The sequence below is a fragment of the Chlamydotis macqueenii genome, chromosome 6, assembly GCF_036417535.1.
Source record: "Chlamydotis macqueenii isolate bChlMac1 chromosome 6, bChlMac1.mat, whole genome shotgun sequence".
Taxonomy (NCBI): domain Eukaryota; kingdom Metazoa; phylum Chordata; class Aves; order Otidiformes; family Otididae; genus Chlamydotis; species Chlamydotis macqueenii.
The window spans coordinates 21,617,436-21,642,824 of NC_141561.1; the positions used below are offsets into that span (position 1 = coordinate 21,617,436).

Below are 25,389 nucleotides of genomic sequence, written 5' to 3' on the forward strand. Positions count from 1 at the left end.
CACAGGCCCACAGAACGGTGCATAGGTATACCTGTTTACACTGAATTTACCTGTTCAGTCTTGTGCATATGTGTAGTATGATCCTCTCTTACAGGCTGGAAGGGAATATCTATGTCAATTTTAACTTTTTAACAGAATTGTTCTGTCTTTAAATAGTTTAAGGAATTGCTTGCGAATATGCAGTCTTTCTCTTTGCCACTCACAGTGAGATGAGCTGCAAGAGTTGGGCTGTACATTTAGGGATACTAAAAATAAGTCTCGTTAAAGTTAAATAATGTATTTTTATGCCAAATCTTTTCCCTTTTGTAGTCCCACAGAAGGTCCAAAATGATGATGTAGTCTGATGTTGGACTTTAGCTTGCGTGCCTTAATAACGGATAAATTAGTCCAACTTTTGCAGCACTTGGTTGTAGGTGTCTGAGGTGTAGCTCAGCAGCCTGCAATTGCTGTAGCTGTCTTCCTCTGTTTTCTGTGCAGTATTGTTCTCATTTTCTTACCAACACTTGATGTTGTCACTACCTTATTTTTCTCAGTTGAATATTTTTAGGAATGGTCTTGCCTGTTTTCAGGCTGCTAGCATGTATAGATGAAGATTTCCTTCCATTACTTCCTTGTAAATAGTCCTGCTTTTAGCCCTTTAATGAATTGTGAAAGGTTGCTTTGAACAGTCTGTTTTCAGAGATGTCCAGAATAACATACTTGAGTTCTCAGGAGCATTGCTTTAATTATGGATGTTTGAGACGTGCCCGAGATGTTTGTATTGGAGATCTTGCCCTATTGTCTTCTGCAGGGGCACGAAGACAGCATCTGAAGTCTCGAGGGTCTCAATTTGTGACGGGTTTAAGTTGTCTGATTACGGGCTATACAAAAGAATGGTAATGGCTGTTGGGTAGTACAATTTTGTATGGTTGCTTTTTTTTGGTGTGTATCTCTTTCATTCTAGATGTGCTGCTTAATGTTCTAGATTCTGCACCATTCTCTTCAGTGCTTTTCAGAACTTAGTTGTGAGACAGCTTGCTTTCAGTTTGTCCACAGATCTCAGTTACTCCTTATTTAAAAACAAAAAAAAAAGCCCTAGTATATGAATAATTATTTTTCAGCTTTTTCACTCATATTAACTGTTGTTCTTTTAGCCTTAAGGAATCTACCTTGTAGTTTGCAGTGAGAGTGAGAAATTGAGTGAGAATTCCATCTTCATGCTCAAAAAGGGGTGTTTTGTGTGAAAGTACCGAAGCAGGCGTTCAGAGTTAAGCAGAGTTTAAAGTTGAGATAAAGCAAAGCAGACTACTTGAAATATGAGCAACTATAATCTAATCACTTCGGGTAGAGGGTAGAGCTGATGCTATTTGCTAGGCAACTACATGTTGGAGACAAAATAAATTTTTCAATTCCAGTATGTAGGCTGTTAAGCTATTAATGTGAGGTCTTGGGCTTTTTTTTCCTCTAAATAAAAGAGAAGAGAGAATTTTTATGAAGCACCACAATTATAATTTTTTCCACATGTGAGTATAAGGGAGGGGAGATTATTATCTCCAAAGTATGAAGCTGGTTTAAGCTGGTAACCCAGCCAAAAGAGAAACGGAGAAGCTCCTTGAAGGGACGCGTGCGCAGTACTTAGTGTTGCTGTCCTCCAGACTTGCTGGCAATTTAAATCAACATGCTCTCTGGCAGGAGGGTGACTTAGGTAAAGATGTTACAAAAAGAAATGCGTAATGGAAGGCATATGTATGTATGGGAAATACTCTGTATGGTAACAGGTCTGCTATCGTACACCAGCGACTTAGATTTAGTATTATGTGCTGGTAGGGTGCCCAAGACCTGGGAGAAGTTCCTGCTTGTCCATAGGAAGCTGATGAAATGGAAAGCACAAAACCACAGCAAAACAAAGCTGTTGGCATGGGGATGTATAAACAGACTCAGGGCTGTACAAGGGAGTGCTCCAGAGAAAGAAACGGAGTGAGTAATGTAGCTGAGGGACAGGCCTGGGTCAGAGACAGCAGGGCTACTGCTAATTCCTGGGTTACGCCACAAAACTCCAATTTCCTGGGCTAACAATGCCTCATGAGTGGTTGAAAAACTGAAGGCAAAGATGTGTGAAGCATTTGTTGGCTTCTTGTTTGGACCAACTTATTTATGTCCTGTGTTACTGCATAAAGGCCAAGGGCAAGTTAGAGTCCTGTTGCACGGTTAGCGTGGCAGAGCAGTATGTCCCTGTACACTTCCCAGTTCAGATTCCTTCTTTAGTACATGCTTCTGGTGGGCATCATGGAGGGAGTACCACCAGTAGTTAAAAGAAAAAAAATATGCTTTTTTAATCTGTGTAGAGCAAGAGCTCTTCTAGTTTCTCCTTTTAGGTACTGCTGGCACTTGGCTAATAATAACAAATATCCACCTCGTTTGGGTAGGAGAAAGCACTGCCAGTCCTTTCAGTCCAGGAGAGCTCTGGCAGGGCAGGAGGAGCCTGGCCGCTGGATCCAAAGGAACCAAACTCTGCTGCAGGTGAAGGAGGGAGCACAGCTGCTTAAACTCAGAGGACGCTGTGCTTCAAACACTGTTAAAGGACTCCACTGCAGAAAATGTTCTGCTAGCAGAGAAGAAAAAGACCACTTGAATTGTGAACTACGCTTTCAGAAGTGGTAAAACCAATATAGCCTTCTTCCTGAATTATCTGCTTATAGCTGGAGTCTGCTTGTCAGCGTAGTTTGCGAGGGTCCTTTGCAGGCTGCCAGGCCCGGGTGTTTGAGGAGGGCTGTGCCCGCCCCTCCCTTCGCTGACGGGAGAGCCCCGGGCGCTCGCTGCCCCTCCGGCACCGCTGCTGCGCGCCCCGGGGGAGCGGCGCCTGTGCCCGAGGCAGCTGCAGGTCGCAGCTCGCCGCCGTCGGAGGCCCCTGGCTTTGTTCTGTGGCCGGGAGCCACCAAGCCGGTGACGCCCCCCCAGCATCTGCCTCTGTCCCCAGTGCGGCCGGGCCGTGTGCCATCAGCACAGAGCCTGCCGACCCCCCGCCCCCGCCCGCCGGCGTTTCCCCGGGGCAGGCAGGGCAGGGCGGGCGGCCGGGGCACCAAAATAGGAGCTGCCGCTCCGGCCCCGCCGCCTCCCGCGGGCAGCGGCTCTTCCAAAGACGGTCACGGGGCCGCCGCCGGCCTGCGAGCGCCCCTGTTCGCGGCCGCGCTGCGCCCGGGCGTAAGTACCGCGCCGGGGAGGCGGAGGGGCGGTGGGGCTCGGCGAAGCGGCCGGGAAGCCGCTGGGCGCCTCCCGGTGCCCGGCTTTGTGCCTGGGCCGCGGCATGGCCGGGGGCGGGCAGGAGGAGTACGCGTACCTCTACCAGGACTCGGCTCACCCCGCCGGCTTCCTGGCAGCCTTCCGCGCCTTTTACCTGGAGGGGCTGTTCAGCGACATCGCCCTGCAGTGCGCCTCGGGACTCGTCTTCCGCTGCCACCGAGCCGCCTTGGCGGCCTGCAGCGGTTACTTTAAAGCCATGTTCACCGCCGATATGAAAGAGAAATCTACAAACCAGATCAGACTTCCCGGGCTCAGCCATGCCGTACTGGAAGCCCTCGTGAATTATGCATACACATCACAGATCCAGATAACAAAGAGAAATGTCCAAAGTCTACTCCAGGCTGCAGACCTCCTCCAGTTTGTGTCAGTAAAGAAAGCCTGTGAGCAGTTTCTGGTGAGGCACTTGGATACCGACAACTGCATAGGGATGCACTCCTTTGCCGAGTATCATGACTGCCCGGAGCTAGAAAAAGAGTCCAGGAGGATATTGCTAGGGCAGTTTGAAGAAGTGTGGAAGCAGGAAGAGTTTCTGGACATTGGCAAGGAGAAGCTCTCTTATATTCTCTCCAGAGAGAATCTCAATGTTTGGAAAGAAGAGGCAGCCATTGAAGCTGTCGTTAAGTGGGTTGCACACAACGTGGAAGAAAGAATTGAAGACATCTATGAACTGCTGAGCTGCATCAAAGTAGAGTTAGATAACATGTATTTGAGGTCAGCTTTAAGCCTACAAAAAAAGTGCCGACTTAATGACAATAAGATACGGTCGCTCATCTACAACTCCCTGAAGCTCAATCCCAAAGGCCTTTCCAGAAGACCCACAGCAGCTATGTACGTGATCGGAGGATATTATTGGCATCCCTTAGCGGAAGTGCATGTTTGGGATCCTTTAACCAACGCCTGGGTCCAAGGAACAGAGATGCCGGATCACACCAGGGAGAGCTATGGGGTCACTAGCTTGGGACCAGACATATATGTGACAGGAGGTTATAGAACGGAGAGCATCGAAGCCCTTGACACCGTGTGGATATATAAAAGTGAGAGAGATGAATGGGCAGAAGGCTGCCCCATGCTTGACGCAAGGTACTACCACTGTGCAGTTTCCTTGAGTGGCTGCATCTATGCGTTGGGTGGTTACCGCAAGGGAGCTCCGGTGCAAGAAGCTGAGTTCTATGATCCTTTAAAGAAGAAATGGCTTCCTATTGCAAACATGATCAAAGGTAGGTAAGCTTTTGTATGGCGTCTGCTTCAAATGTCGATCCATTTCCATTTGCCACTTTTCAGGGCTCTGGACACTGATAGGGTTTGATCCAAGTTCTAGTGAAGTCCATCAAAATCTCCTGTTAATGGTGGTGAGCTTTGGTTCAGGTCTTTACTAGCTGACTGCAAACATCCAAACGCTATGCTGGGCCATGCCACAGAACACTGGGGTGGAAAAGCAAGTGGTAGTTTCAGTTTAATCTTGCCTCCTTTCAGGAGTGTAATTTCTGTTCAAATTAGAAAGAAATCAGAAAACCACTTGGGATTAGAGTCTGTTCAGTAGATGGTCAAAGAGCAAGCGCCAATAAAAGGATCATATTATTTTAATTTGAGACCAGATTACAAAGATTTTCTGTGCAATCATTTATAAAGGTGTCATCTTCATTTAAAACTTCTTGCATACAGTTTTCTCATACTTCATTGTATCATCTGTTTAGGATCCTTAGTTTAATCTTTAGTGTGAGGATGATGAAAAGCACTAATACCTGCTTCTAGCAGCCAAAATAGTGATTTAGTAAAAATGTGTGGATTTGGATCGCAGTCTAACTAAAGGGTATTATTTTGTTAAAAAATTATAAATAATTATACATTTTATCATAAAATTTTATAAATTAATGCAATTATTTGCAATTAATTGTAAAATTTTACCATAAGTTGATGTAACATAGTATTTTACTTCATACATGAGAGTTTTTGGAGGCATCTGTGACAGGAAAAAAACACTTATGCTCCTACAACTTTATTCATTGTTTATTTTCCACAAACATTATTCTCTTTTTATTTCCTTTAAAACCAGAAATGCTATGCAAGTACTGTGGGCAGTTACACATTCTGGGCAGTTGTTTTGTCCAGTTTTCTGTGTGAAACTTCTTAGATGTTTAAAAAAAAACTACACTAATTTCCTAATTTGGGTCCATTTTATCCTGCCAGATCCCTTGTTTTACTTTGTTTTGTTCTCCTAGAGACAGAGTTAACATGGCTCCATTCTGTTTATGTCCTTGTTTATACAACAGCGTAATAAATAATACCATGAGAAAGACTAAAAGTATCAGAAAAGATACCCTGAGACACTGAATGATCTCAGCTCCCATTGTCTTTGTCCTTGCCATACAAGTGACTTCGGAAAATCTCTTTAACTTACTCAAATATTGAAAGTAATTCCCTATTTCAAAACCAATGTGACAACGTGTCTTTAATTACTGCATAAAAATTCTCTGAAATATTGTGTGGCTGTATTATGTACTATATGTATTGGTTACTGCAGTTTTATTTAATTGTTCTTGACTTATGCTGAGAAAATAAGGTGGCTTAACAAGTTTGTTTATTTCACATTCAATTAAATACTTGCAAGCATAATTTCACCCTAAAGTACTAATTAACAAGTCATTTGAAATGAGGTTACGGATGGAAGTGACCGTGGTGATTGTGTGCAGTCTGAAGGGGTGTTGTGACTTTCACACTGTGTACAGGTGTTGGAAATGCCACCGCCTGTGTCCTGCACGAAGTCATCTACGTAACCGGAGGTCACTATGGGTACAGGGGAAGCTGCACCTATGATAAAATCCAGAGCTACCATTCAGGTAGCAATGAGTGGAGCATAGTCACCACAAGCCCGCATCCAGGTAAACAACAATTTCTGTAACGAGCGTAGAGCTTGATTTGATGACATGTATCCGGGAGTCTTTAAGCCCACTTAAGAGTTTCTGGCATGTTCTTGCTGTAGGGCAGCAAGGGCCAGAGCGGGATCATCTCCCATTTCCAGACTCTGAGGGGGGGAAGGGAAGACCCTCTTCAAGCGTCTGTTCTATAGAAATCACTATATATTGAACTAAGGAATGGCTGCATGCTATCAAATAATCTAGTAAACTAACTTTCTCTAAAGTCCATCTATTCATAGGCATTTGGCAAAAATAATTTCTATGAATTTTAAAAGGGTTTTCTCTATGTTCTACATTTGGTAACAGTAAGTTTTGAAAGCAGTTCTCAGCAAGTACTGTTGCTCATGTCTGTATCTTCTGTAATGCCTTGAGCTTGCTTGCACCAAGCGCAGCAGAAAATCCTAAGGTATCTCCTAAGCTCAGTGGTGCCCAATGTTTGTCATGTCGTTGCAGTTTAAGTTAACATTATCATGCTGAGTTGAACTGTATTCCTTTTTTTTCCTGGAGAATATGGATTGTGTTCAATTACATTACAAAACAAGATCTATTTTGTGGGCGGACAGACCACGATCACGGACTGCTATGACCCAGAGCAAAACGAGTGGAAGCAAATGGCTCACATGATGGAGAGAAGGATGGAGTGTGGCGCAGTGGTTATGAACGGATGCATCTATGTAACAGGAGGATATTCCTATTCAAAAGGAACGTATCTGCAGAGTATTGAGAAATACAATCCTGAACTGAATAAATGGGAAACAGTAGGTAACCTTCCCAGTGCTATGCGGTCCTGTGTCTGCGTGTATAACATGTAAACATTTAATTTTCATATTGCTGTTACAGAAGACAGCAGATGCAGTATTCATAATAGTACTGATTACCTCATGAGTGACAGGTCTAATGCAATCTCTTAGCGTACATCATTAAAAACTAGGTATAATTTGTCTTTATTTTAAACAATTCAGAAATACAAATATGGTAACAAGATCTTCATACATTTTTCACTCTAATTATTGTTTGTCATGAAAATTTTCAAATGACTGTCATAATACTTTGTGCAGCTGTATACGAACTACTGTGAAAAACAGATTTATTTTCATTAATCACTGGGTGGAATCACTATGATCTGGTGCTAAGGTGAGTAAAGTATACAAACAAACAAAAGTAAAGTATACAAACAAAATACTCTGTATTTCTGTGGACTACTAGGCTTAAGATTAAATCTGTGACACTCTGAAGGTAGCTATAGGAATGGTTAATTGCCACAAGCTAAGCATGTGGTACGTGTAGAGCAATATCACTTGGATACCTAGGTTATCACATCCAGAAATAATGAGCAGTTACAGGATGCTTCTAATTCTACCTTCAGATGCCAGAGCGGAGAAGAGCAGAGGCTGGGGATGAGGAAAGAAATGTCATGCAGTAGCCACAGGTACGAGCTGAAAGTGCTAGTGTTCCAGGAGAACAGTGCTCTGCAGTACAAGGCAGTTTTAGAAAAGTGCTCACTTTGCCATTCTCACACTGGCAGGGCCTGTAAGAAATAAAAAGAGTCTCTCTAGAAAGCAACCTGAAATGGGCAGGAAGGTAATAATTTTGTCACCCCTTCACAGGGAGATACCACGGCAGGCTCCTAGCACAGCCTGGCAGTGCCAGCGCCGCCACAAAGCAGAATCCGTATGTAGTGTTGAAATAGCTGGTATTTCGACCCTGCCATCCTCAGCCTTCTCACCAGTCCTTGTTCTGCATCCTGCCATGTTGGCAGTAATAGAAATGCCTTTGATTGAATCATTATTGCAATGACTTCTTAGGATTTGTTTTCTCCTCATAGCTTGTGTGGTGTAATGTGGGGCTTGTTATTAGCCTGGTTCCCTGAGCGAGCAAGGTGCAACTGCATTGTCATTCTGTGCATGTGTCAGCTCCCCTCTAACACTGAACTCACTTGTCTGGGTTCAGCTATGTTCTACAGGGAGGTATAGGCCTTAAAAATACACATTTTTTTTCAGGCTTTATGAAAATCGGTAACAGGATAGAGGGGAGAGAGAGAAACTGAAAGGAAGCACACAGATTGTGTGAAAAGTACAAGATGGCAAACCCTTCCCAGTACTGAGGAGGTGGCTGTGAGGAGCTGTCCTGCTGCAGCTGCTGTGGGACCCTGCGATCTGATAGCGATGATCCAAATAAAGAAATGCCTTGGGGGGCAGAGAGGCTCTTTTAGCCCAGATCAGTTCCCCAATCCAGCTTATAAAATGACCACAGAAACAGCTGTTAGACATTGGCATGAGAGGCAGGGACTAGACAGGGCTGCACAGGGTGCAGTGGGAACTTCCTATACCAGCACTACCACCTAAAATGAAATGTTGGTTTTATTGGATTTCTCAGATATGATGGAAGGAGCTTTCCAAGCAGGTAAGCTCTGAGTTCATAACATTTATTTTTCTTGGTCATAAGCATGTTCAACATTTTTTTTTTTTTTTTTTTTTTTTTTTGGTTCTTTCACATTTTTATGCTGATTCTCACTTGCATTTGCCTGCTGGTAGCAGGCAGCACTCAACTCTGAGCTTTGATGTGAAGTTCTGTGGTGTATATATAGTTCTTGTTTTGATGTCTTTGTGTATCGCCTTACTATGCCAGAAGCTCACGTATGTGTGGGTTCAGCATTTTGCTTCATTATCTGTCCCACTGAGAGCTATTTAAGGATCCAAGGTAATTTGTTTAAAGACTCTAAACTGTAAAGAAGTGTGGGGAATTGAGTTGTTTGAAATGTGTGGGTGGGGCAGGTGGGCAAAAGAGATAAAATGAATTTGTTTCTCCTGGAAATCTCCACAGCTGAGAATTGTACAAAGGCAGGTGGAGATTTAAAGGACGACATTGCAAGAGGATGAAGGTGATTTTTGTATTGAATGAAACTGCAGTGAATTCAACGTGTGTATGTAATTTTTCAGTGCAAAATATGTACCTGTGAAGCTTCATGTTTGTTGTTGGAAAACATAAGCGTAGAACAGCTGCTTATGGCCGGCCCTAAAGTTCATTCTGGCCTGTATGCACTCACCGACACTCGTGAGTTGGTGAAAGGACGTAAGAACAAGGCAAGGACTAGGAAAACCTCCCAGCGTCCACCTGTCTGCTGCTTCTAAACTAGTGGTTGCTGTTGGTGAAAGACGGCGCTGTCCCGGGGTTGGAGCACAGAGCCACTGTCTCCCTCTGGGCACCCTGCAGGTGAGCACAGGGTGTGCTGATCTGGCGTAAACGCAAGTCATCGAGACTTCTGCCTAGGCCTTCAGATTTTTTGAATGCGTTAGAATAAATGGAGTGTAAAAGTTCAGACTTGCTCTTAAACTTTAGCTGGTGCTATTTTTTATAATAAGCTACAATGCCCTTTTAAATTAGCTCGTGTCTGTAGCACATCCCAAGACAGCGTGTAGCGATCAGATCTTGAGCACAGGCAGGAATACGAATTCCGTAAGAGGAATAGGGATTCTGGCGCCTGGTCACTGACTTCTGCGCCTTACCAGAGGTGGAAAGCTCGGAGCGGGGGCTCCTCGGGGCCCATGTGGGTTTTTAAAAATAATAATAGGTGAATGTGAACACTGAATTATTTGCTATCAAAACTGTATTATGGTAGACACTTGTAACCTAGAAAATGAGCTAAGACAGAAGTCAAATGAATTGTTAAGTCAGCACTATTTATTAAATTCTTTACGTGTGTGATCCCAACGTTTGTAGCACTGTAGATGCTTACAACACATCTATAGTGCTTAAGTGACTGTTTGTAATGTTTAGTAAATAAAAATTCAGCATCTCTGTACAAAAATAAGCTTCTAAGTTACTTTTTCTGTTAACTGCAAAGCCCGGACAGGGGCTGGCCCCTGGGTGCGTGTGCCCAGCGCCACGCCAGCCCCTCCCGCGGCTGCCCCTGCGTTCCCTGATGCATGGAACAAGCACGAACGCCTCTTCTCCTTTTTCCAAGTCGCTCGGGGCGAAGGGGCTCCTCCGGCCGTGCCGAGGAGCGCCCACGGCAGCGGCGGGGCTGCGGGCACCGGCGGAGGAGCGGAGCGGGCAGCGCCGGCTGCAGCGGGGCAGCTCCCGCACCGACGGCTGTAACCAGCGCACTCCCGCCCGGCCCCGCCCCGGAAGCGGCGCCCACGTGAGGGGCGGGCGGGCGGCCGCCGCGGGGGCTGCTGGGCCGCGCGGCGCCGACTGCGGCCTTTAAAGCTGCGGAGCGGGGCCGCGTGTGGGCTGGTTGCGGAGCTGCCGCAGGTTGGTGCTCGGGCCTCGTCCCCGCGCCGGGCGGCTGCACCGGAGGGGCCAGGCCCCTGTGAGGAGCGCCGGGCCGGGCCGGGGCAGGGCGGGTGGCGGGGCCCAGCGCGGGAGCGGCTGGCGGGCAGGGCTGCTGGCGGCGCTCCCCGCCGGCGGGCCGGGCGGGAGGAGGCCCCGGAGCGGGAGAGCACGTGCTGCCGCTCTGCCCCCGGCTCGGGCAGCAGCGCGGTGCGGGGTCCGGCCGTGCCCGGCGGCCTCCCGCCGCTGCTCCGCCCGCGCCTCACGCGATGCTGGGATGCGGGCGGTTGGCCGCGCGGTGCCGCTCGGAGCGCCGCTCCCGCCCTGGCCTGCGGTGGCCCCGGGCCCGGCCCGGCGGGCAGGCGGAGGTGTTGGCGGGGCCGGGACCTTGGCCGGGCTTTGAGGCTGTCTGAAGGGGGGCGTGTTGTGCTACAGCCGTGTGAAAGTGTCTTGGAACAAACCGGTGGTCTCCTAGCACAGACGTAAGGGTCAGGAGGGTATTCGAGGATACATTTCTGTCAGTTAATTACTTCTTGTAAGAAATTCCTTCTTATACTGCACTGATTCTACTCAAAAAACAAGCGTGAAAGTCACATCTGCGATAATGAGTGCGGGCAGTTGATCTCTACCTTAAATAAGCTGTATTTTCATTTAAGAATCTGGTCAGAAGGCTCAGGCCTCTTACACACGGGTTCCTGAACAGCGCGCTGCACGAGTAGCCGTTACGTGTTACGTGAAGCCTGTCGCTCTATTACAGTGACGGTAAAAGCAGTTAGCCTGCAACTAAGCTCTGTCCGGGCCTTGAAAGTAAATGACTGGTAAGATTAAAATCCACTTGAGCGTTCTTTTGTGATGACCTGCCTAATAGAGTCTAGTTAAAGGACTTGACTGTTGTTTCCCATTTGTCATTTAAATCTCATGCCTGCTTGCGTTATTTTAACTTGTTTTCATTTTGAGCAGTACTGATACAGACTGTTGGCACACAGAAGGAACAAGTCAGTGTGGTCTACTAAGAAAGAATTTATAATAAAATCTTAGGTAGGATTTCGCATGCTGTTCAGCCTGTGACTGTTCTTCAGTGGAGCTAGCTTTTGATGGTCTTTATTGCTGCACAGCAACTGAAAACTACTGATCTGGAAGTTGGATCCAGAAGACTAGCTAGTGCCAAATGACTGAGCTAAGGAGTCTGAAGGGAGCATGTGCAGCAAGATGAGAATTTATCTTAAATTAGAAAGCTGCTTCTGCTTTTTTTTTTTTTTTTTTCTAAATAGGTTAGAGCTCAATGAGTGTCTGAACTGAATTCCGCATATGGCAAGCTTGAGTCTGTCTTAGTCTTGCTTTTAGTTTGTTGTTATGTGGAGCTGAACAGGTGCTTTTTAGAAAAACTTTTCCAGGTGTAAGGCGTAATCTGAAAGATTTGTCCCAGGTCTTGTGTTGTTTTACACTTCTGTACAGTCTGGTTTTTACCATGAAAATACTGCTAAGGAAATTGACTTTGTTTTTCATCTCTTCTTAGCAGTGGAGCTGAGCCTTATTACGCGGAAAGCGAGTTGCTGGTTCTGAGTACTGTGGTACCCAGAGTGAGGCAGACTGGGAGAGTGGTGCAGTGTGAGAACTGGGGAAGTGCAAGAAAGTCAGGGTATTCAAGGATATAACAAGGCTGAAGGAGTTTAGGGGGCAGAAGCTAGGTGAAGACAAAAGTGTACGTTCTTCCATTACGCTTCACAGCAGTATTATCTTGGCATTTCTTATTGGCTTCTTGGGTATCCAGTGCCAAAAAGAAGGCTGTCCTGCATATTTCAGACTGGTGAGGCTGGAAGAGCTAGGCTCTGCTGGATGGATTGAGGGGAGGGGGGTTCTCTCAAAATGACAAAACCAAAGCAAAGTCAACAGCTTTACAAACTGATTCTCTTGTAACTGTGCTATCTCAGACGTGCTGCCTCTGCATAATCCTCACCTCATTAACTGGAGTAGAACTGCTGGTGATTCGGCAACATGCAGCCAAAAGGCCCCAAGTTTTATTTTAACAACAACTTGTATTAAGGGGAAAACTTGCTCCAAGAAATCCTTGGACCATTCAGTATGACAGGTAAAACAGCAGAGACTGCTGAAGGAGCAAGCAGATGCAGCCTACTTGGAGGCTGGTCTGTATTTCATGCTACAGGAGAGCGCAAAGCAGCCATCTCCACTCAGCTTTTTCTTAAGTGTACTTGAGACCATTTTCCTTAAAATGGGATACATGACTAAAATCCAAATTATTTTTTTTCCTCAGAATATGCAAGAGAGCAAAATTTTTCACATCTCTTAGTAAATCAGTATGTTGTCTTAAAAATTAATTGAGCTCTACTGTGAAAAGCACACATAAGAAAATGGTCCACTTATAATATGTTGCCTAGTGCTTAAAAAACATCTCCCACACCTGGAGAAGAGGGTTTGCAATGTGAGTTAAATTGCCAGACTAAGGTTCAAGAATATGAAGATTCATGTAGCTGCCTTTCAGTACTTTTTTCTGACCGTGAGGATATACTTTATTTTCAAATCTAACCTGCTACAACTGCATGCTGCCACATAAAGGTGTTTCTGATTTTTTTCCCCCCTTCTCTTGTCCTCCCTGCCCTAACAACTCCATCACTAGTGTTTTCTACAAGCTGAATCACGTCAGTGATAAATTCATCTAATTAAACTCTTCTTCCCTTTCTTTGGTGGGTTAACTTTCTGTTGGATCAGCACACAAGGAGTGTGGTCTATTAGTTGATCTAATGGAAAAAGCTGGGACTGCTCCATAGACTGCCATTAAATCACACCAAATTAGGTATAATGTAAAACAGAACACTGTTTTTTCACAGGCTGGGTGTTGGTGGACAACATCGCAGGGGAGTGTGAAGATAGTGCCAGCACCTGAATGTGCTAGTGAACTAATGAGGTCTCCTGTAGTCAGAGTGGCTAATGTGAGACATCTCTGAAGTAACTGCAACTGTTGGCTTGTGTGCTATGGCCTGCGTTTCTGCAAACTGCCTTATAGACAAACACATCACACTGAGCATAGCTGTCAACTAACACTTGCTGAAATAATGCTTTAAAGCTTGTTAACAATGTTAGGTACAAGTGGAGGTCCAATAGTGGGAGAGCAGGATGCAAATTTTAAGGCTGTAAGTGCCTAGATTAAAAACAACTACAACCAAGTCAAAGCATGCAACGTAGCCTTGGGATCAGGAAGGGAAGGAAATGAGAATACTGCAGACTGCTGTATGCTGAACAATGACTGGTGAATTAAACTACTAAAATAAGAAGATGGGACTGCCAGGCAGGTGTTCTGATGCAGAACATAATTTCCTGTGGCAAGGGAGTCTCAAGAGGGTTTTCCCTGCTTCTACATTGTCACTCATCTTTATGCTCTGAAAGATGGTACTGTCCTGTAAGTGGCAGAAGAGCAAAATGTGTATGCTGAAATCTTCCAATAAACCATGCAGGCCGTGAGTGCACACACATCTTCACCAGTAGTCTTAATGATCTGTGAACTGGGATAACTGAGGGCCGTGAAACTGCTTCACCTTCTGTAGCAGGATTGAACAAGTGTGATAGTGTCCAAAAGGAGAAAGAAGAAATCTGTGTTTCATAGTTCAAAACCAAATTCAAACCAGTTTCTGACAGCTTTATAAAGCTGCATTGTTCCCCAAGGACTACTCTCCACAATCTATACTTACCTTACGAGCAACTAGATAGACATTTTCTGATCCATATTAACTTTCTGGGCTGTAGCTGCTTTCTTACTAACCTTCTAGTGCAGGCAGTGACTGTATCTGATGTACTGAGATGATACGCTTAATGCCAGTTAAGGAAGAAGTTAGTTTCAAATTAAAACGTGTAACCTCCTATCAAAGATGCTTGATTCAGTATTCAGGCAAAACTGCAGTGAAGACAAGTTTGCAAAGGAGAGAATTAGACATCTTTAGGATATATTAGTAAATGCAGATACTCTTATTCCTTCCTCCAGTAAGTTCCTTGAACTTTCAAAGATTAATTAGGAGGCAGAAACTTCAGAAAATATTCTAATTATTCTTACAGGAATAGTAAACAATTTTTGTTATTGATGTTTTGCCTACTGATGAGAGATTGGATTTGACTTAAAGAACAAATGTTGCTGGCTCTCAAGTTTGTTGCTGTTAGGTACCAACTGAGGATTTGTGGCTAGAAAAAGTTAATACCAAATAATGCTGTAAAGTGCTAGCATTTTTTTATTTATCTCAAACATAAAATGCCGAATACTGCCTTAATAACTGAAGTATTTTACTTTATTTTTTCCAGTTGTTTCATAGTTGCCCCTTGGAGTTCTGCAGTCATGTTTAAAGTTGGCTCCCAAGCATAAACATATGGCTGAAGAACTTATCTGTTATCTTGTTTAGATGAGGCTGCAGTGAAATGCAACATTATACAAATATAAGTCTGTAAAAAGTACCATTCAATACTTAGTGCCTTTGCTTTAAATTCTTTTCAACACAGCTGGTGAAAATGGCTGAAAATGGAGATGGTGAAAACATGTCTATTTTGGAAAGTAAAATCTGTCAGCAAATTGAGGTAAGTTCAATTTATAGTCTGAGATCTGGACTGAGATGTCGTTTTGGAGACATTCATTGGTAGGGACTTGGCTAATGGGATGTTAACTTCATAGGGAGTTAGACTTTAATCTTCAGCTCTTTAAAAAAAATGTCTGTCAGAGGTCTATGACAGATATTTAATACTTTAAGATAATTCATAATTGTAGTCTTAAGTTGGAAGTTATACCTGTCTCGAGTTGCCTGTAAGACCACCATTTAAAAACACAAAACGTTTAACTTGTTATCGGTTTAGGTGCTATAGCAAGTGAATGTATGATTAAACAATGTATTGCCATGTTTACTGGAGTTACTCTGTCTGCAAATAGGAAGATGCATTTGAATTCTATAGGACTTTTTTTTTGGGGGGGGGGGAATTTTCATACTCTAGAATCTGTGCTGGTCAAAATATTAGGTCATTGCATAACATGCTTACTGCTTTGTGATTTGTTTCTACAAATTGCAACTAAACTTAGGTGCCTACTTTAGATTAACTGTTTCTTGCTCTAGAGGCTTGGAGGGTTGCCCTACAATGGAAAGCTGAGCACATCGCTTAAAAAGACATCTAGAACAAAACTTTTTCCTGAAGTACAAAAAGACAGCTGTGGGTGAATCCCCATTAACATATGGAGCTATAGCTGTTATTTATGAGAAAAAAAAAAAAAAGAGACTAAGGAAAAATAGTTGACAAAGCTAGACTTGTGGTCTTGTGAGTTTGAGGTACACTAGAAGGAGAGGTATTGTTGTAAAACTTGCACTGACTTTTAAAAACACAATTATATTGGTGGAAAGACTTCAACTTATCCTATGGCTTCAAATATTTGACCCTAGTTAGATAACTGCTAGTAAGCAAAAGAATCTGATTAACTTGTCTATCTTGTACTGAACTGAACAATTTGTCAACTACATGACACTCTGCTCTTCCCGTGCCGGACATGATCAAAATGAGAACATAGTAAATTAAAACAAAAACCATTTTTTTATCTTACAGTATTTTCTTGAATGAGACCTAGAAACTCTAGTCTACTTGTATGATTTCTCAGTGTGACAAATACAATATTTTTTTGCTTATACATTCCTTAAATAAGGACTAAAACCTGAATCTGTCAGTGACAAATGTAACTTTTGACTCTGCAGAGCTACAGCAGGTTGATGAATAATTATGTTAACAGAATAAGCTTCACAACTTTCCTAAACAAAACAGTCTAACTTTGCCTCATCAGTCCCATTGCATGAAGCACTGGTTATTTTAGAGCTTACCTGTTGCACCTGAAGTATCACGTTGAAGCAGGAAGTAACAATTTCAGAATTGCTAATTGTTCAGATTTGTTAATTTTGATATGTCTCAATCCACTGTGGTAAGTTGTGAGATGAAAACGAGCTTCTAAGACTGAACATTCAAAACCAAATCTCTCTCCCTGTCCTTCTCCCTTTTTGCAGTACTATTTTGGCAATCACAATCTACCAAGAGACAAGTTCCTGAAGGAACAGATCAAACTAGATGACGGTTGGGTGCCTTTAGAAGTAATGATCAAATTCAACAGGTAAAACAAAGTACAGCTTATCTGAATGGAAGGGCATTTTTCAGCTACTTGTCTCTGTTTGGGGTCAAATGTCCCTGGTGTGCATGTACAACTCCTATTGCTGTTTTCACATTTGGCTTCAGCTTTGCCTGTAGTTTTGTAATAATGTGTGTCTGCTCACTCAATAGGTTAAGTCGCCTTTCAAAAGATTTTAGTGTTATTGTAGAAGCACTAAGAAAATCCAAGACTGGTCTAATGGAAATAAACGAAGACAAAACTAAAATCAGAAGATCTCCAAACAAACCCCTTCCTGAATTAAATGACCAGTATAAGGCTGCAATTAAAAACAGATCTGTATATGTTGTAAGTAAACTTCTTCCTCTGCTTTGTGCTGTTCTGCATGACTTTGACTGAAAACCATCAAAGTGACGCTTGAATTAACTCATACTAGATCGGTTATAATTTCTGAGTAAGTGTCAGTTTGTTGCATGTAATTGAAGCTTGTTGCTATCTTGCAGAAAGGCTTTCCACTAGATGCAACTCTTGATGATATCAAAGAATGGCTTGAGGATAAAGGTCCAGTTGAGAACATTCAAATGAGGAGAACATTGCAGAGAACATTTAAGGTAGCTCTTGCAATGAACAGTTACACCTGGGGCAGGGGTCACCCCCTGGACAGCATTCTGTTTAATTACTCTAACACTGAATGTCTCTTACCATTTAACAGGGCTCAATATTTGCAGTTTTTGATAGTGTTGAATCTGCTAAGAAGTTCACAGAGATCCCAAACCAAAAGTACAAAGACACAGAGCTGATAGTACTTTTCAAGTAAGTCAACTTAACTGTTGTACGAACTAATAATGGTCAAGGGTGGATTTAGACAAGAACCTGGCTTGACCTGAGAAGTGTAAGTTTCTACACTGTTGTACAGGTATTGATAACTGTACCTTCTGGAGACTAGCATCTCAACTCCAGAAGATAATATCAACTGTTGCTTGGCTACTGCTGTCTTATAAAGTATTATAATGGAATACTTTACGTGGCATCAACTTGACTTGTATTCTATTGAAGGGAGGAGTATTGTACAAAGAAGAATGAAGAAAGGAAACAAAACAAAGTAGAAGCTAAAGCAAGAGCTAAACAGTAAGTCATTATCAATTTAAGTGCCTGGTTTTGCTGAGCTGACCACACTTGAACTGAGTCTTAACTAATTTAACTTTTCTACAGGGAAAAAGAAGAAAAACAGAAACAAGCAGCAGATGCTGAAATGGTATGGGTTTCTTAAATCTCTATACCTGAAAACTGTGCAATGCTTGCTTTTGTATGGATTTTCAATCCACATATAACAAACATGCTCCTGCAGATACATTTTGTAAAGGTAATATGTGAGATACTCAGTTTGAAATCCTATAACATAGAGCACTTTCCAGAAAGTCACTTCAACTTTTCCAACTAACCTACAGTAAGACTTTGTTTTGTTATGGTATTTAATCTTATTTTCAAGAGACTAATTTTGTTTAAAGGATCATATCCTGAATTTAAATTATTAGGCATATTTACCTGTTCAGAAGTGATCCTAAAAACACCACTGAGATGATCGTTCTTCTGTGGTATTTAAAGGATTCAGTAAGGGTTCAATTTTGTAGAATTTAAAGAGTGTAACTCTTACGGGGAAGGGAGTCCTAAGTTCCACGTAAGTGTATCGTGGCAAGCAAAAACTTTAAAAAGGGAGGAAAAAAAAAAAAGGGCAGACGAGCTGTGTAGGACTTGGACATCAGCATAAATAAGCTATGTAGCAAGAACGCTTGGGTTACTGACGGTGCTAAGGGGGGGTGACTTCAATTGCTTATTTATCGCTAACATGTTTTAATAGTCTTAGGATTGGAGGGGAGGAAGAATCTTCAAGCTTGACTCTTCAACAAAAATGTGGGGTTGTTTTTTATTTCATTTAGAAGTCTCTGGAAGAAAAGATAGGATGTCTTTTGAAGTTTTCTGGTGATCTAGATGATCAAACATGCAGAGAAGACCTCCATGATGTATTTTCTGGTCACGGAGAAATCAAATGGATACACTTTGTCAGAGGTGCGAAGGAGGTCAGTAGAATCTTAAGATAAGGAGTTAAGAATCACTGTATTAAAGTTTGTAATGGAATTATTAAATGCTTATTCTCTTATACAATCAAATAAGAAATTATTTATTTGACTTGTGGAACTGCAGAATATTTAGAGAATTAAATTATTCCCTAAAGTTCTTTCAAAAGAATTAGATAAACGGTCCAGCCTTCTCAGTTGACAAGTTCAAAACTGAGACTGAGAGTGTTTGTTGGGACAGCCTGAGGGTTTTGCTTCAGTCTGGACATATTTTACATCATGCAAAAGTAATGAACTCGCTGAGGTACCTAACAGGATATGTTGTTCATCGTTCTAGCCAAATGTTTTCACAGTAAGATTAAAATGCAAATACCACTCTTCCTTTTAAGGGAATTATCCTATTTAAGGATGTTGCAAAAGAAGCTCTGGAAAAAGCCAAAGCAGCACATAATGGAAACTTACAGCTTCGGAACAAGGATGTTACATGGGAAGTGCTAGAAGGAGATGCAGAGAAAGAAGCTCTGAAAAAAATACTGGAAGATCAGCAAGAATTGCTGAAACAGAAAACAAAAGGTCCTCCTTTTATTGGTTTAAGCACTTATATAATGTCCTAGAAGTGGCATTGTGTGAAAGTAGCTGTAAATAGTGAATACATACTAAGCACTGACTGTAAAGCATTATTTTGAGCTTTCCAGTTAAAAGACAAATGATACAGATTTCCTGATATCTTATGTCCCCACAGGACGCAAAATTAAAGGAAAAGGAAGAGGGGGAAAGATACCTCAGGGTGCACAGAAAGGGAAAGTACAGTTTCAGGGCAAGAAAATAAAGTTTGAGAATGAAGAAGAAGGTGGCGAAGGTGAGACTAAAACAGGTATGTCATTCTGTGCACTGGATGCAGCTTCTTTAGCACGTGGAGCTACTTTCTGGTGAAGTACTCATATTTCTTACAGATGTTTCATATTTGTCCCTATGTTATAGTATCTCTATCCTCTGTCAGTATCCATAAAGTAACTTTAATGGTCTTCTGCTTGATTCCTTCCAGAACTGTCCAAAAAACATATTAAAGTCATTGCTAGATAGCTGAGGCTGTGCTAGATAGCAGGGCTGTTCAAAGCATTCTGCATTGAAAGATGGTGGTTGTCAGCAACATTACACAACTCTACAGGCCCAGGCTCTTGAGTAGTGATTTTTTTTTTCCTCCTTGAGGATATGAGTAGACTAATACTTCTGCATATTGGTATTTAGCTTGGAGAAGATGAAGAACTAAGCTTCTGTTCATTAGATATGGCACCTGCTGAAACAAAACCCAGTGAAACCTACTCCTGTTAGACTGTATTCCTTCATCTTCTTGCCTGCTCTCCTGCTGTAAACTTATACAGGGGAGAAGCTCTCTGAAGCTGGTATTTTAGAACATTCAAAAGCTTTAAGTCACAGTTATAAGTAAACCCTCTAGCATAGCAGTGGCTGTGGGTAAACTAGGGTTCATCCTTTAACTTACATGGTAGCAAGGGTTTGTTTTTCCAGAGGATTTTAGGTAATACTGAAATGCTTTCCATTACCATAAATGATTACATATTCAATCTTGCAGAACCAGCAAGTCCCAAGAAGAGACCACTAGAGGAAATGGAAAAAGAAGAACCTGCACCAAAACAACTGAAAACAGAAAATGGAGATGGAGATCAGTAATACTAAAATAAAAAAATTCATTGTTTTTATTGTTTCATTTTCGCTATGTTTTAAAGACATGCCTCATTGCAGGAGTTTCTTGGCAGAAAATCTAATGAAATCCACTTCAATATCAACCTATAATGAGAGGAAAGCTTCATTTTGTTGGGTTACAGCATTTTTTTGTTGTTGTTTAAGCAGCATGCTTACTCTTAACATACGACCCTGGAAAATTTTTGTATTTATGGTTTTGTTTATACCGTCAGACCCTCTCAAGTTCTTTGGCACTTGATTGAAATGTAAAAGGTTTTGGACTTTGTAACCTTGCAGTTACGTTAAATAGCAGCTGCCAATAAATTCAGAACTTCAAACTGCTTACTACTGAAGCATGGATGTTAATGTACTATAGAGCTGTAACTGAAGTAGCAAAGCTGAAGGACAGACTTCCAGCATTTAGTTAAAGTCACCAAGAGAACAGGTGCAGCTGAATAAAACTTCTAGTCTTTGCTACTCAATATACTTAACAATCTTCACATCTTGCTGAGTCTACTCTGGATTCTCTCTACTTCTCTTACGGTAATGGGATAAATGGGATAAATGTCTTCTAGGCCAGCATTCAGCACTCAGGAACTTGAGAGTGGGCTTAAGCTTCCATACTCTAGCATCCTGACTAGATCTTCTCTTGTGGGATGAAGTGCATAGCTTCCTCCTCCCCCTCTAAGATAGTTCTATGAGGGATTTCACTGGCTGTACCTACTTGCGATACAGAGCATACAACACTGAAATAATGCTACAGCTGTAAAATCCTAGTTACCCCGGGCCTTCATTTCTTAATTCAGTCTATGTTCCAGTTGCAGATAGGATCAAACAAATAACTATTAAAAGTTGCATCAAGGAGGCTACCCTTAGCTTTTTCACATGGAGTTGCAGTGCTGGCTTTAATCTTTGGGTATAGCTTTGACTTGCATTACAATGATTCTTGTCCCTGTTCAACTGCAAAATGTAGTAACAGCAATGGAACTTGATGTCATCATAATGAACTTTTCCCAAGTGCTGTGAGCGTTCCTCATTCTGTACATGTGGCCCTAAAACTTAAAGTTTCTTAAGCAGAATTTATTTACTTGCCTGGTACAAGACAGCAGTTTCTCAGTTATGTTAGGTTTTTATACTTACTGATTTCTTCTTATGGAATTTGTATGATGCTGGTAGGTCGTATCTAAGTTCTGTAAGAGTACAAGGATAGAATGATTATTAGTCAATTGACTTACACCCTGCGCCCCTGTTCTTCTATATCTTCTGTTGCCCACCCCTGTTGCCCCTTAGCAGAATAACTGTTTTGACCTCTGGACTAGATTATTACTGAACATTTAAGCCAACCACATCACACCGTAAGTGGATGGCTGAAACACAGAAATGCAGTTGTGTTTCAAGCACTTGTGCAACTTCCATGTCTCAAGTTGTATGGCTGTATAAAGTATCTAGCTGGTGATATTTAAGAATTGGGAAGATGCTTGAACTACTGTCAGAAAAATATTTAGGTGACTATAAGGACAGGATGCTTTTTTTGTGGAAGTACTGACCTGTGCTTTGCTTTTGTTATTCAGCAACACTGTCCTTTTGAAGCAGGAACGTATGTAACCTCTGCTTGAAGGCAAAATCTAGTCCAGGAAGAAATCCAATTCTAAATCTGCACAGAATATGTATTCCTTAGAGCTTTATTAAGTGTCTGTTTGTATTCTAGCCAGGTAGCAAGGTATATTAAAAAAAAAAAAAAAAAAGGCTGCTTAAAAAAAGACCTGTGTCATTTTCTGTGTTAAATCACACTTAAATTTACCTCAGGCTATTACAGACTGGCTAGTAGCATTATAGATATGAGCCCTCAACATTTTTTTTTCCTTTAACAACAAATCAATCTTACCTGCTATGACTTCCATCTTCACTTTCCATTCATCTGCTTTCTTTTGAATGTGCTACAATATTAAATAGATACAAGTAAATTTAAGAGCTCTTTTCTACACCCCTGTACTTACTTAGGAAGTCTCCTGTGCTTTTGTTTTTCACGCTGAAACATTCGATCACATACTTGCCTTGATGCATATGAGATCAAAGTTATTTGATGTGATTTGTATTTACCCAAAACAAGTTTCATACCCCATAAAGGTGTGAACAAATCAGTGAAGCTATAGACAGCATCATTAAATGCCAGCTGACATTTATTGCCTGGTTAATGCCCAGCCTACTAAAATGAAGGACTTACCTGCCGTGTTGAAGTTTTGTGAAGGGAATATACAGCAGTTTTTGCCATTTGCAAAGCAGTTTTCAGAAAAATCATGTCCATTCCTAAGAGAATGTTGAAATTATTAGAATTGTTAAATGCAAGCTTACACTAGAGGACTTAAAGATACGCTTCAGTTTTTCTGGAGTAATAGCTATTTGAGAAACAGCACTGAATCCATTAAGGTACATAAAGCATTTCTAAAACTTGCCCAATTGCTTTTAGTAAAGGAGAAAAGTTATAAGGATATGAAATAGCTAGTATTGTTTATTTTAAACCCAGCAATTGTTAGTTACAATGTTGAAGTTGTTAATCTGAACTTAGGAAACTGATTCCAGATCAGCAAAACTCTAGGTAATTACAATAGGTAATTGTAATAAAGAAGGGAGGTATTTCATTGTTTCTCTTGCTATTTCATTCCTAGTAATTTCTAACTGACTTTCAGAATTACCAACCTTTATTATGCTTGGTACCAAATGGAGGGTTCATAATAACCGTGTCAAAACTCTCTGACATGCTGTCAGGTAAAGAACAGACATCACACTGAACCATGTTGATGTTTGTGAGCTCGAAGTCTTCAATATTGCTATTAAATATTTCCAGTGCATCTGCATCTATGTCAAATCCCACACACAACCTATTTAGAAAAAAAGCACCACATATTAGTCTCCTGCAAAATAAAACTGTTTAAATTCTATACAAAAGTTTTGAAAGGGCTCTGTGTACACAACTTGTTTTATCTAGGAAATGAAGCAAGCATACGCTATAAATTTAGTGCTGATAAAAATATTGCCCTTTCTCAACTATCCTTTTAAAGTTTGTGAAGGAAGTTTCCTGTGTTCATTTAGTGCTTCAGGGGAAAGCAAACATTATGACTTCCCAATTCATGGTAACTGTGCATCTCTTCCACTATTTGAATGGTTATTGGCTGTCTAAACAAAATACATAACCTCATTATGCACCGGATTAGATACCTACAATTAGTTCAGCATTGCTATGTTCTGATCTTATTTTCTACCCTTGTATGCCAGAAAAAAAAACACAGCCAGACTTTAGTATTAAATACTTACCCTGCTCCTAACATTGCACTTCCAATGCTGAGCATGCCACAACCACATCCTAAATCTGCAATTGTTTTGTTTTCAATATCATCAAAAGTATTGTGAATTGTATAAAGCATACATGCTGGGGCAGGAAAAAAGAAACACACAGGTCAATCATTTCAAATATGCATCTGATTAATCAAGAAAAGCTACTTCTGTTTTCAGACAACTCTGAACTAAAGGTTTCTTGTAATGCACAATTAAGCTGATGTTGTCACTGCCTGTAATTCTTTTTCATTTGTATGTGAAAACAAGTCAAAAACATTTTGATGAGTTAGGGAGCTCCAGATCTTTGGTGGAGAGATTACACATAGAGCTGTGAGTATTGTTCATGGAAAAAAAGTATGCCTTTACACTTGTTTGATGAAAAACAATGGAAAGATGTAAAATATTGGAAAAAATCATAATTAAGGTATGGATGAGTGTCTGTATGTACACTTTTACTGTTTCTTGTGTGTCATGAAATAAGTCCATTTAGCTTTCTCATTTACAGAATGAGAACATTACTAACAGAATCACAACATTATATTTTAAATAAATTTACTTGATTTTTTTTATTGTACATTAACAGGATATTTCTAATGAAAAGAAGTTAACAGAGCATTAAAAATTAATTAATTATATTCCTGCTGGGTATGATTTCTCAACTACTTTTAGTGTAAAGGCTTCAAAGGAGGTAATGCAGCAGAATTTTTTGTTTAGAGTGCTGATGAAGAACTACTAAGAGACACCAGTGCTGTAGGTAACGTCTACCTGCGATATGAGGTCTTGTTGGATACTGTTCAAGGAGCAGTTTTGGACTTTCAAAAACGTCAACTTGTTGAAGACAGCTTTCCAGTTCTTTAAGCTTTAATTTCTTCATGTTTACAGTTTAACTAAGGAAAATAATGTGTAATCAGTTCCAGTAATATTAATAAATACACATTATTTTAAATTATGTCATACTTAAGGTCCCGCTGTACTCCCCAGCATCTCCCGGGTGCTTTCAGGGCTCCAGCTGACGGGTGACGCGGGACAGGCGCGGCGCGGCGGGGGCTCACGTGAGGCCGTTCCCGGGCCGCGGCCGCCCCTTTCCCCACGCACCGCCGGGAACCGGCTCCCGCCCCCGGCCAGGCGCCGAGGAGGCTCCGCACCTACCGGCAGGCCCGGGAACCTTCACAGCGACCGCACGAACCGAGCCCCGGGAACCTTCATAGCGACCGCTCCCCCGACTGGGCCCTCTCCGCGGCCGCGACGCCGCCGACCCGCACACACTTCCACCGCCCCCGCACCGGGCCTCCTCGCGACACCGCCTCCACTCACCGCAGCCCCGTCGGGGCGGGCTGAGGGGCCGGGGCGGGCCGAGCCGAGCGCCGCCGCGCACTTCCGCCGCGCAGCCCGGCCTCCGCCGCCCGCCAGCCCCCGGCGCCGGGCCGGGCCCAGCCGCGGAGCGACGGGCGGCCGCGCCCCGCCCCCTGCCCGCCCCGCAGCCTGAGGCGCTGGCCGGCGGGCCTACCTCAGGCCGCGGGGCCGCCCGCCCTGTGCGGGTTACAGCGACACCCGCGGCGGTGGAATGCAAGTGAACATTCCCCTTCTTTTAATTAACGACTGTGAACTTTGGCTATCGTGTATCACAAACACGATACATTTTATTGCAGCCTTACGTATCACCACGTTACGCGCCTGTGAGACT

General features: G+C 42.4%; 3 protein-coding genes across 8 annotated transcripts; 2 read left to right on the forward strand and 1 right to left on the reverse strand.

The window, feature by feature from the left end:
* The first annotated feature begins 358 nt into the window (after window positions 1-358).
* Window positions 359-8,277, forward strand: KLHL23 (kelch like family member 23). Of its 2 annotated transcripts, XM_010125410.2 has the most exons (3): window positions 359-4,496; window positions 6,006-6,158; window positions 6,702-7,009. In XM_010125410.2, the coding sequence occupies exons 1-3, from the start codon at window positions 3,284-3,286 to the stop codon at window positions 7,004-7,006; spliced, it is 1,671 nt and encodes a 556-aa protein (XP_010123712.2). In that variant the 5' UTR covers window positions 359-3,283; the 3' UTR covers window positions 7,007-7,009. The 2 variants fall into 2 exon arrangements, with proteins under 2 accessions (XP_010123712.2, XP_086607673.1); XM_086751547.1 differs by lacking the exon at window positions 6,006-6,158 and having other exon boundaries at window positions 6,702-8,277.
* Window positions 8,278-10,366: 2,089 nt separating this feature from the next.
* SSB (small RNA binding exonuclease protection factor La) lies at window positions 10,367-20,717 on the forward strand. The gene is made up of 12 exons (XM_086751565.1): window positions 10,367-10,448; window positions 14,967-15,041; window positions 16,499-16,602; window positions 16,770-16,944; window positions 17,100-17,207; window positions 17,309-17,409; window positions 17,653-17,724; window positions 17,809-17,851; window positions 18,534-18,674; window positions 19,061-19,244; window positions 19,414-19,545; window positions 20,263-20,717. Exons 2-12 carry the CDS (start codon window positions 14,976-14,978, stop codon window positions 20,358-20,360), a joined length of 1,224 nt encoding a protein of 407 aa, XP_086607691.1. The 5' UTR covers window positions 10,367-10,448; window positions 14,967-14,975; the 3' UTR covers window positions 20,361-20,717.
* METTL5 (methyltransferase 5, N6-adenosine) lies at window positions 11,927-25,152 on the reverse strand. 5 transcript variants are annotated; one of them, XR_015258992.1, is made up of 9 exons: window positions 25,020-25,152; window positions 24,471-24,592; window positions 23,685-23,799; window positions 23,070-23,251; window positions 22,597-22,679; window positions 22,258-22,309; window positions 21,920-22,026; window positions 21,513-21,562; window positions 20,361-20,477 (listed from the first exon to the last, which is right to left on the reverse strand). XR_015258992.1 is itself a non-coding variant. In XM_086751566.1 (8 exons), exons 2-8 carry the CDS (start codon window positions 24,577-24,579, stop codon window positions 14,317-14,319), a joined length of 648 nt encoding a protein of 215 aa, XP_086607692.1. In that variant the 5' UTR covers window positions 24,580-24,592; window positions 25,020-25,152; the 3' UTR covers window positions 11,927-14,316. The 5 variants fall into 5 exon arrangements, 4 of the variants coding, with proteins under 4 accessions (XP_086607692.1, XP_086607693.1, XP_086607695.1 ...); XM_086751566.1 differs by lacking the exons at window positions 20,361-20,477; window positions 21,920-22,026 and adding an exon at window positions 11,927-14,373; XM_086751567.1 differs by lacking the exons at window positions 20,361-20,477; window positions 21,920-22,026 and adding an exon at window positions 11,927-14,373 and having other exon boundaries at window positions 24,972-25,022.
* Between the last annotated feature and the right edge of the window lie 237 nt (window positions 25,153-25,389).

Bases quoted from the DNA above. Each gene is read 5' to 3' on its own strand.
- KLHL23 (XM_010125410.2), top strand. From the start codon at position 3,284: ATGGCCGGGGGCGGGCAGGAGGAGTACGCGTACCTCTACCAGGACTCG. The intron at 4,497-6,005 runs GTAGGTAAGCTT...CACTGTGTACAG, and splicing joins TATTGCAAACATGATCAAAG to GTGTTGGAAATGCCACCGCC. The intron at 6,159-6,701 runs GTAAACAACAAT...TTTTTCCTGGAG, and splicing joins CACCACAAGCCCGCATCCAG to AATATGGATTGTGTTCAATT.
- SSB (XM_086751565.1), top strand. From the start codon at position 14,976: ATGGCTGAAAATGGAGATGGTGAAAACATGTCTATTTTGGAAAGTAAA. The intron at 16,945-17,099 runs GTAAGTAAACTT...GCTATCTTGCAG, and splicing joins AAAACAGATCTGTATATGTT to AAAGGCTTTCCACTAGATGC. The intron at 17,410-17,652 runs GTAAGTCAACTT...ATTCTATTGAAG, and splicing joins GAGCTGATAGTACTTTTCAA to GGAGGAGTATTGTACAAAGA.
- METTL5 (XM_086751566.1), bottom strand. From the start codon at position 24,579: ATGAAGAAATTAAAGCTTAAAGAACTGGAAAGCTGTCTTCAACAAGTT. The intron at 22,310-22,596 runs GTAAGTCCTTCA...TTAATATTGTAG, and splicing joins ACAAAACTTCAACACGGCAG to CACATTCAAAAGAAAGCAGA. The intron at 14,374-21,512 runs GTAAGTATAAAA...TCTTCACTGCAG, and splicing joins AATTCCATAAGAAGAAATCA to TTTTGCCTGAATACTGAATC.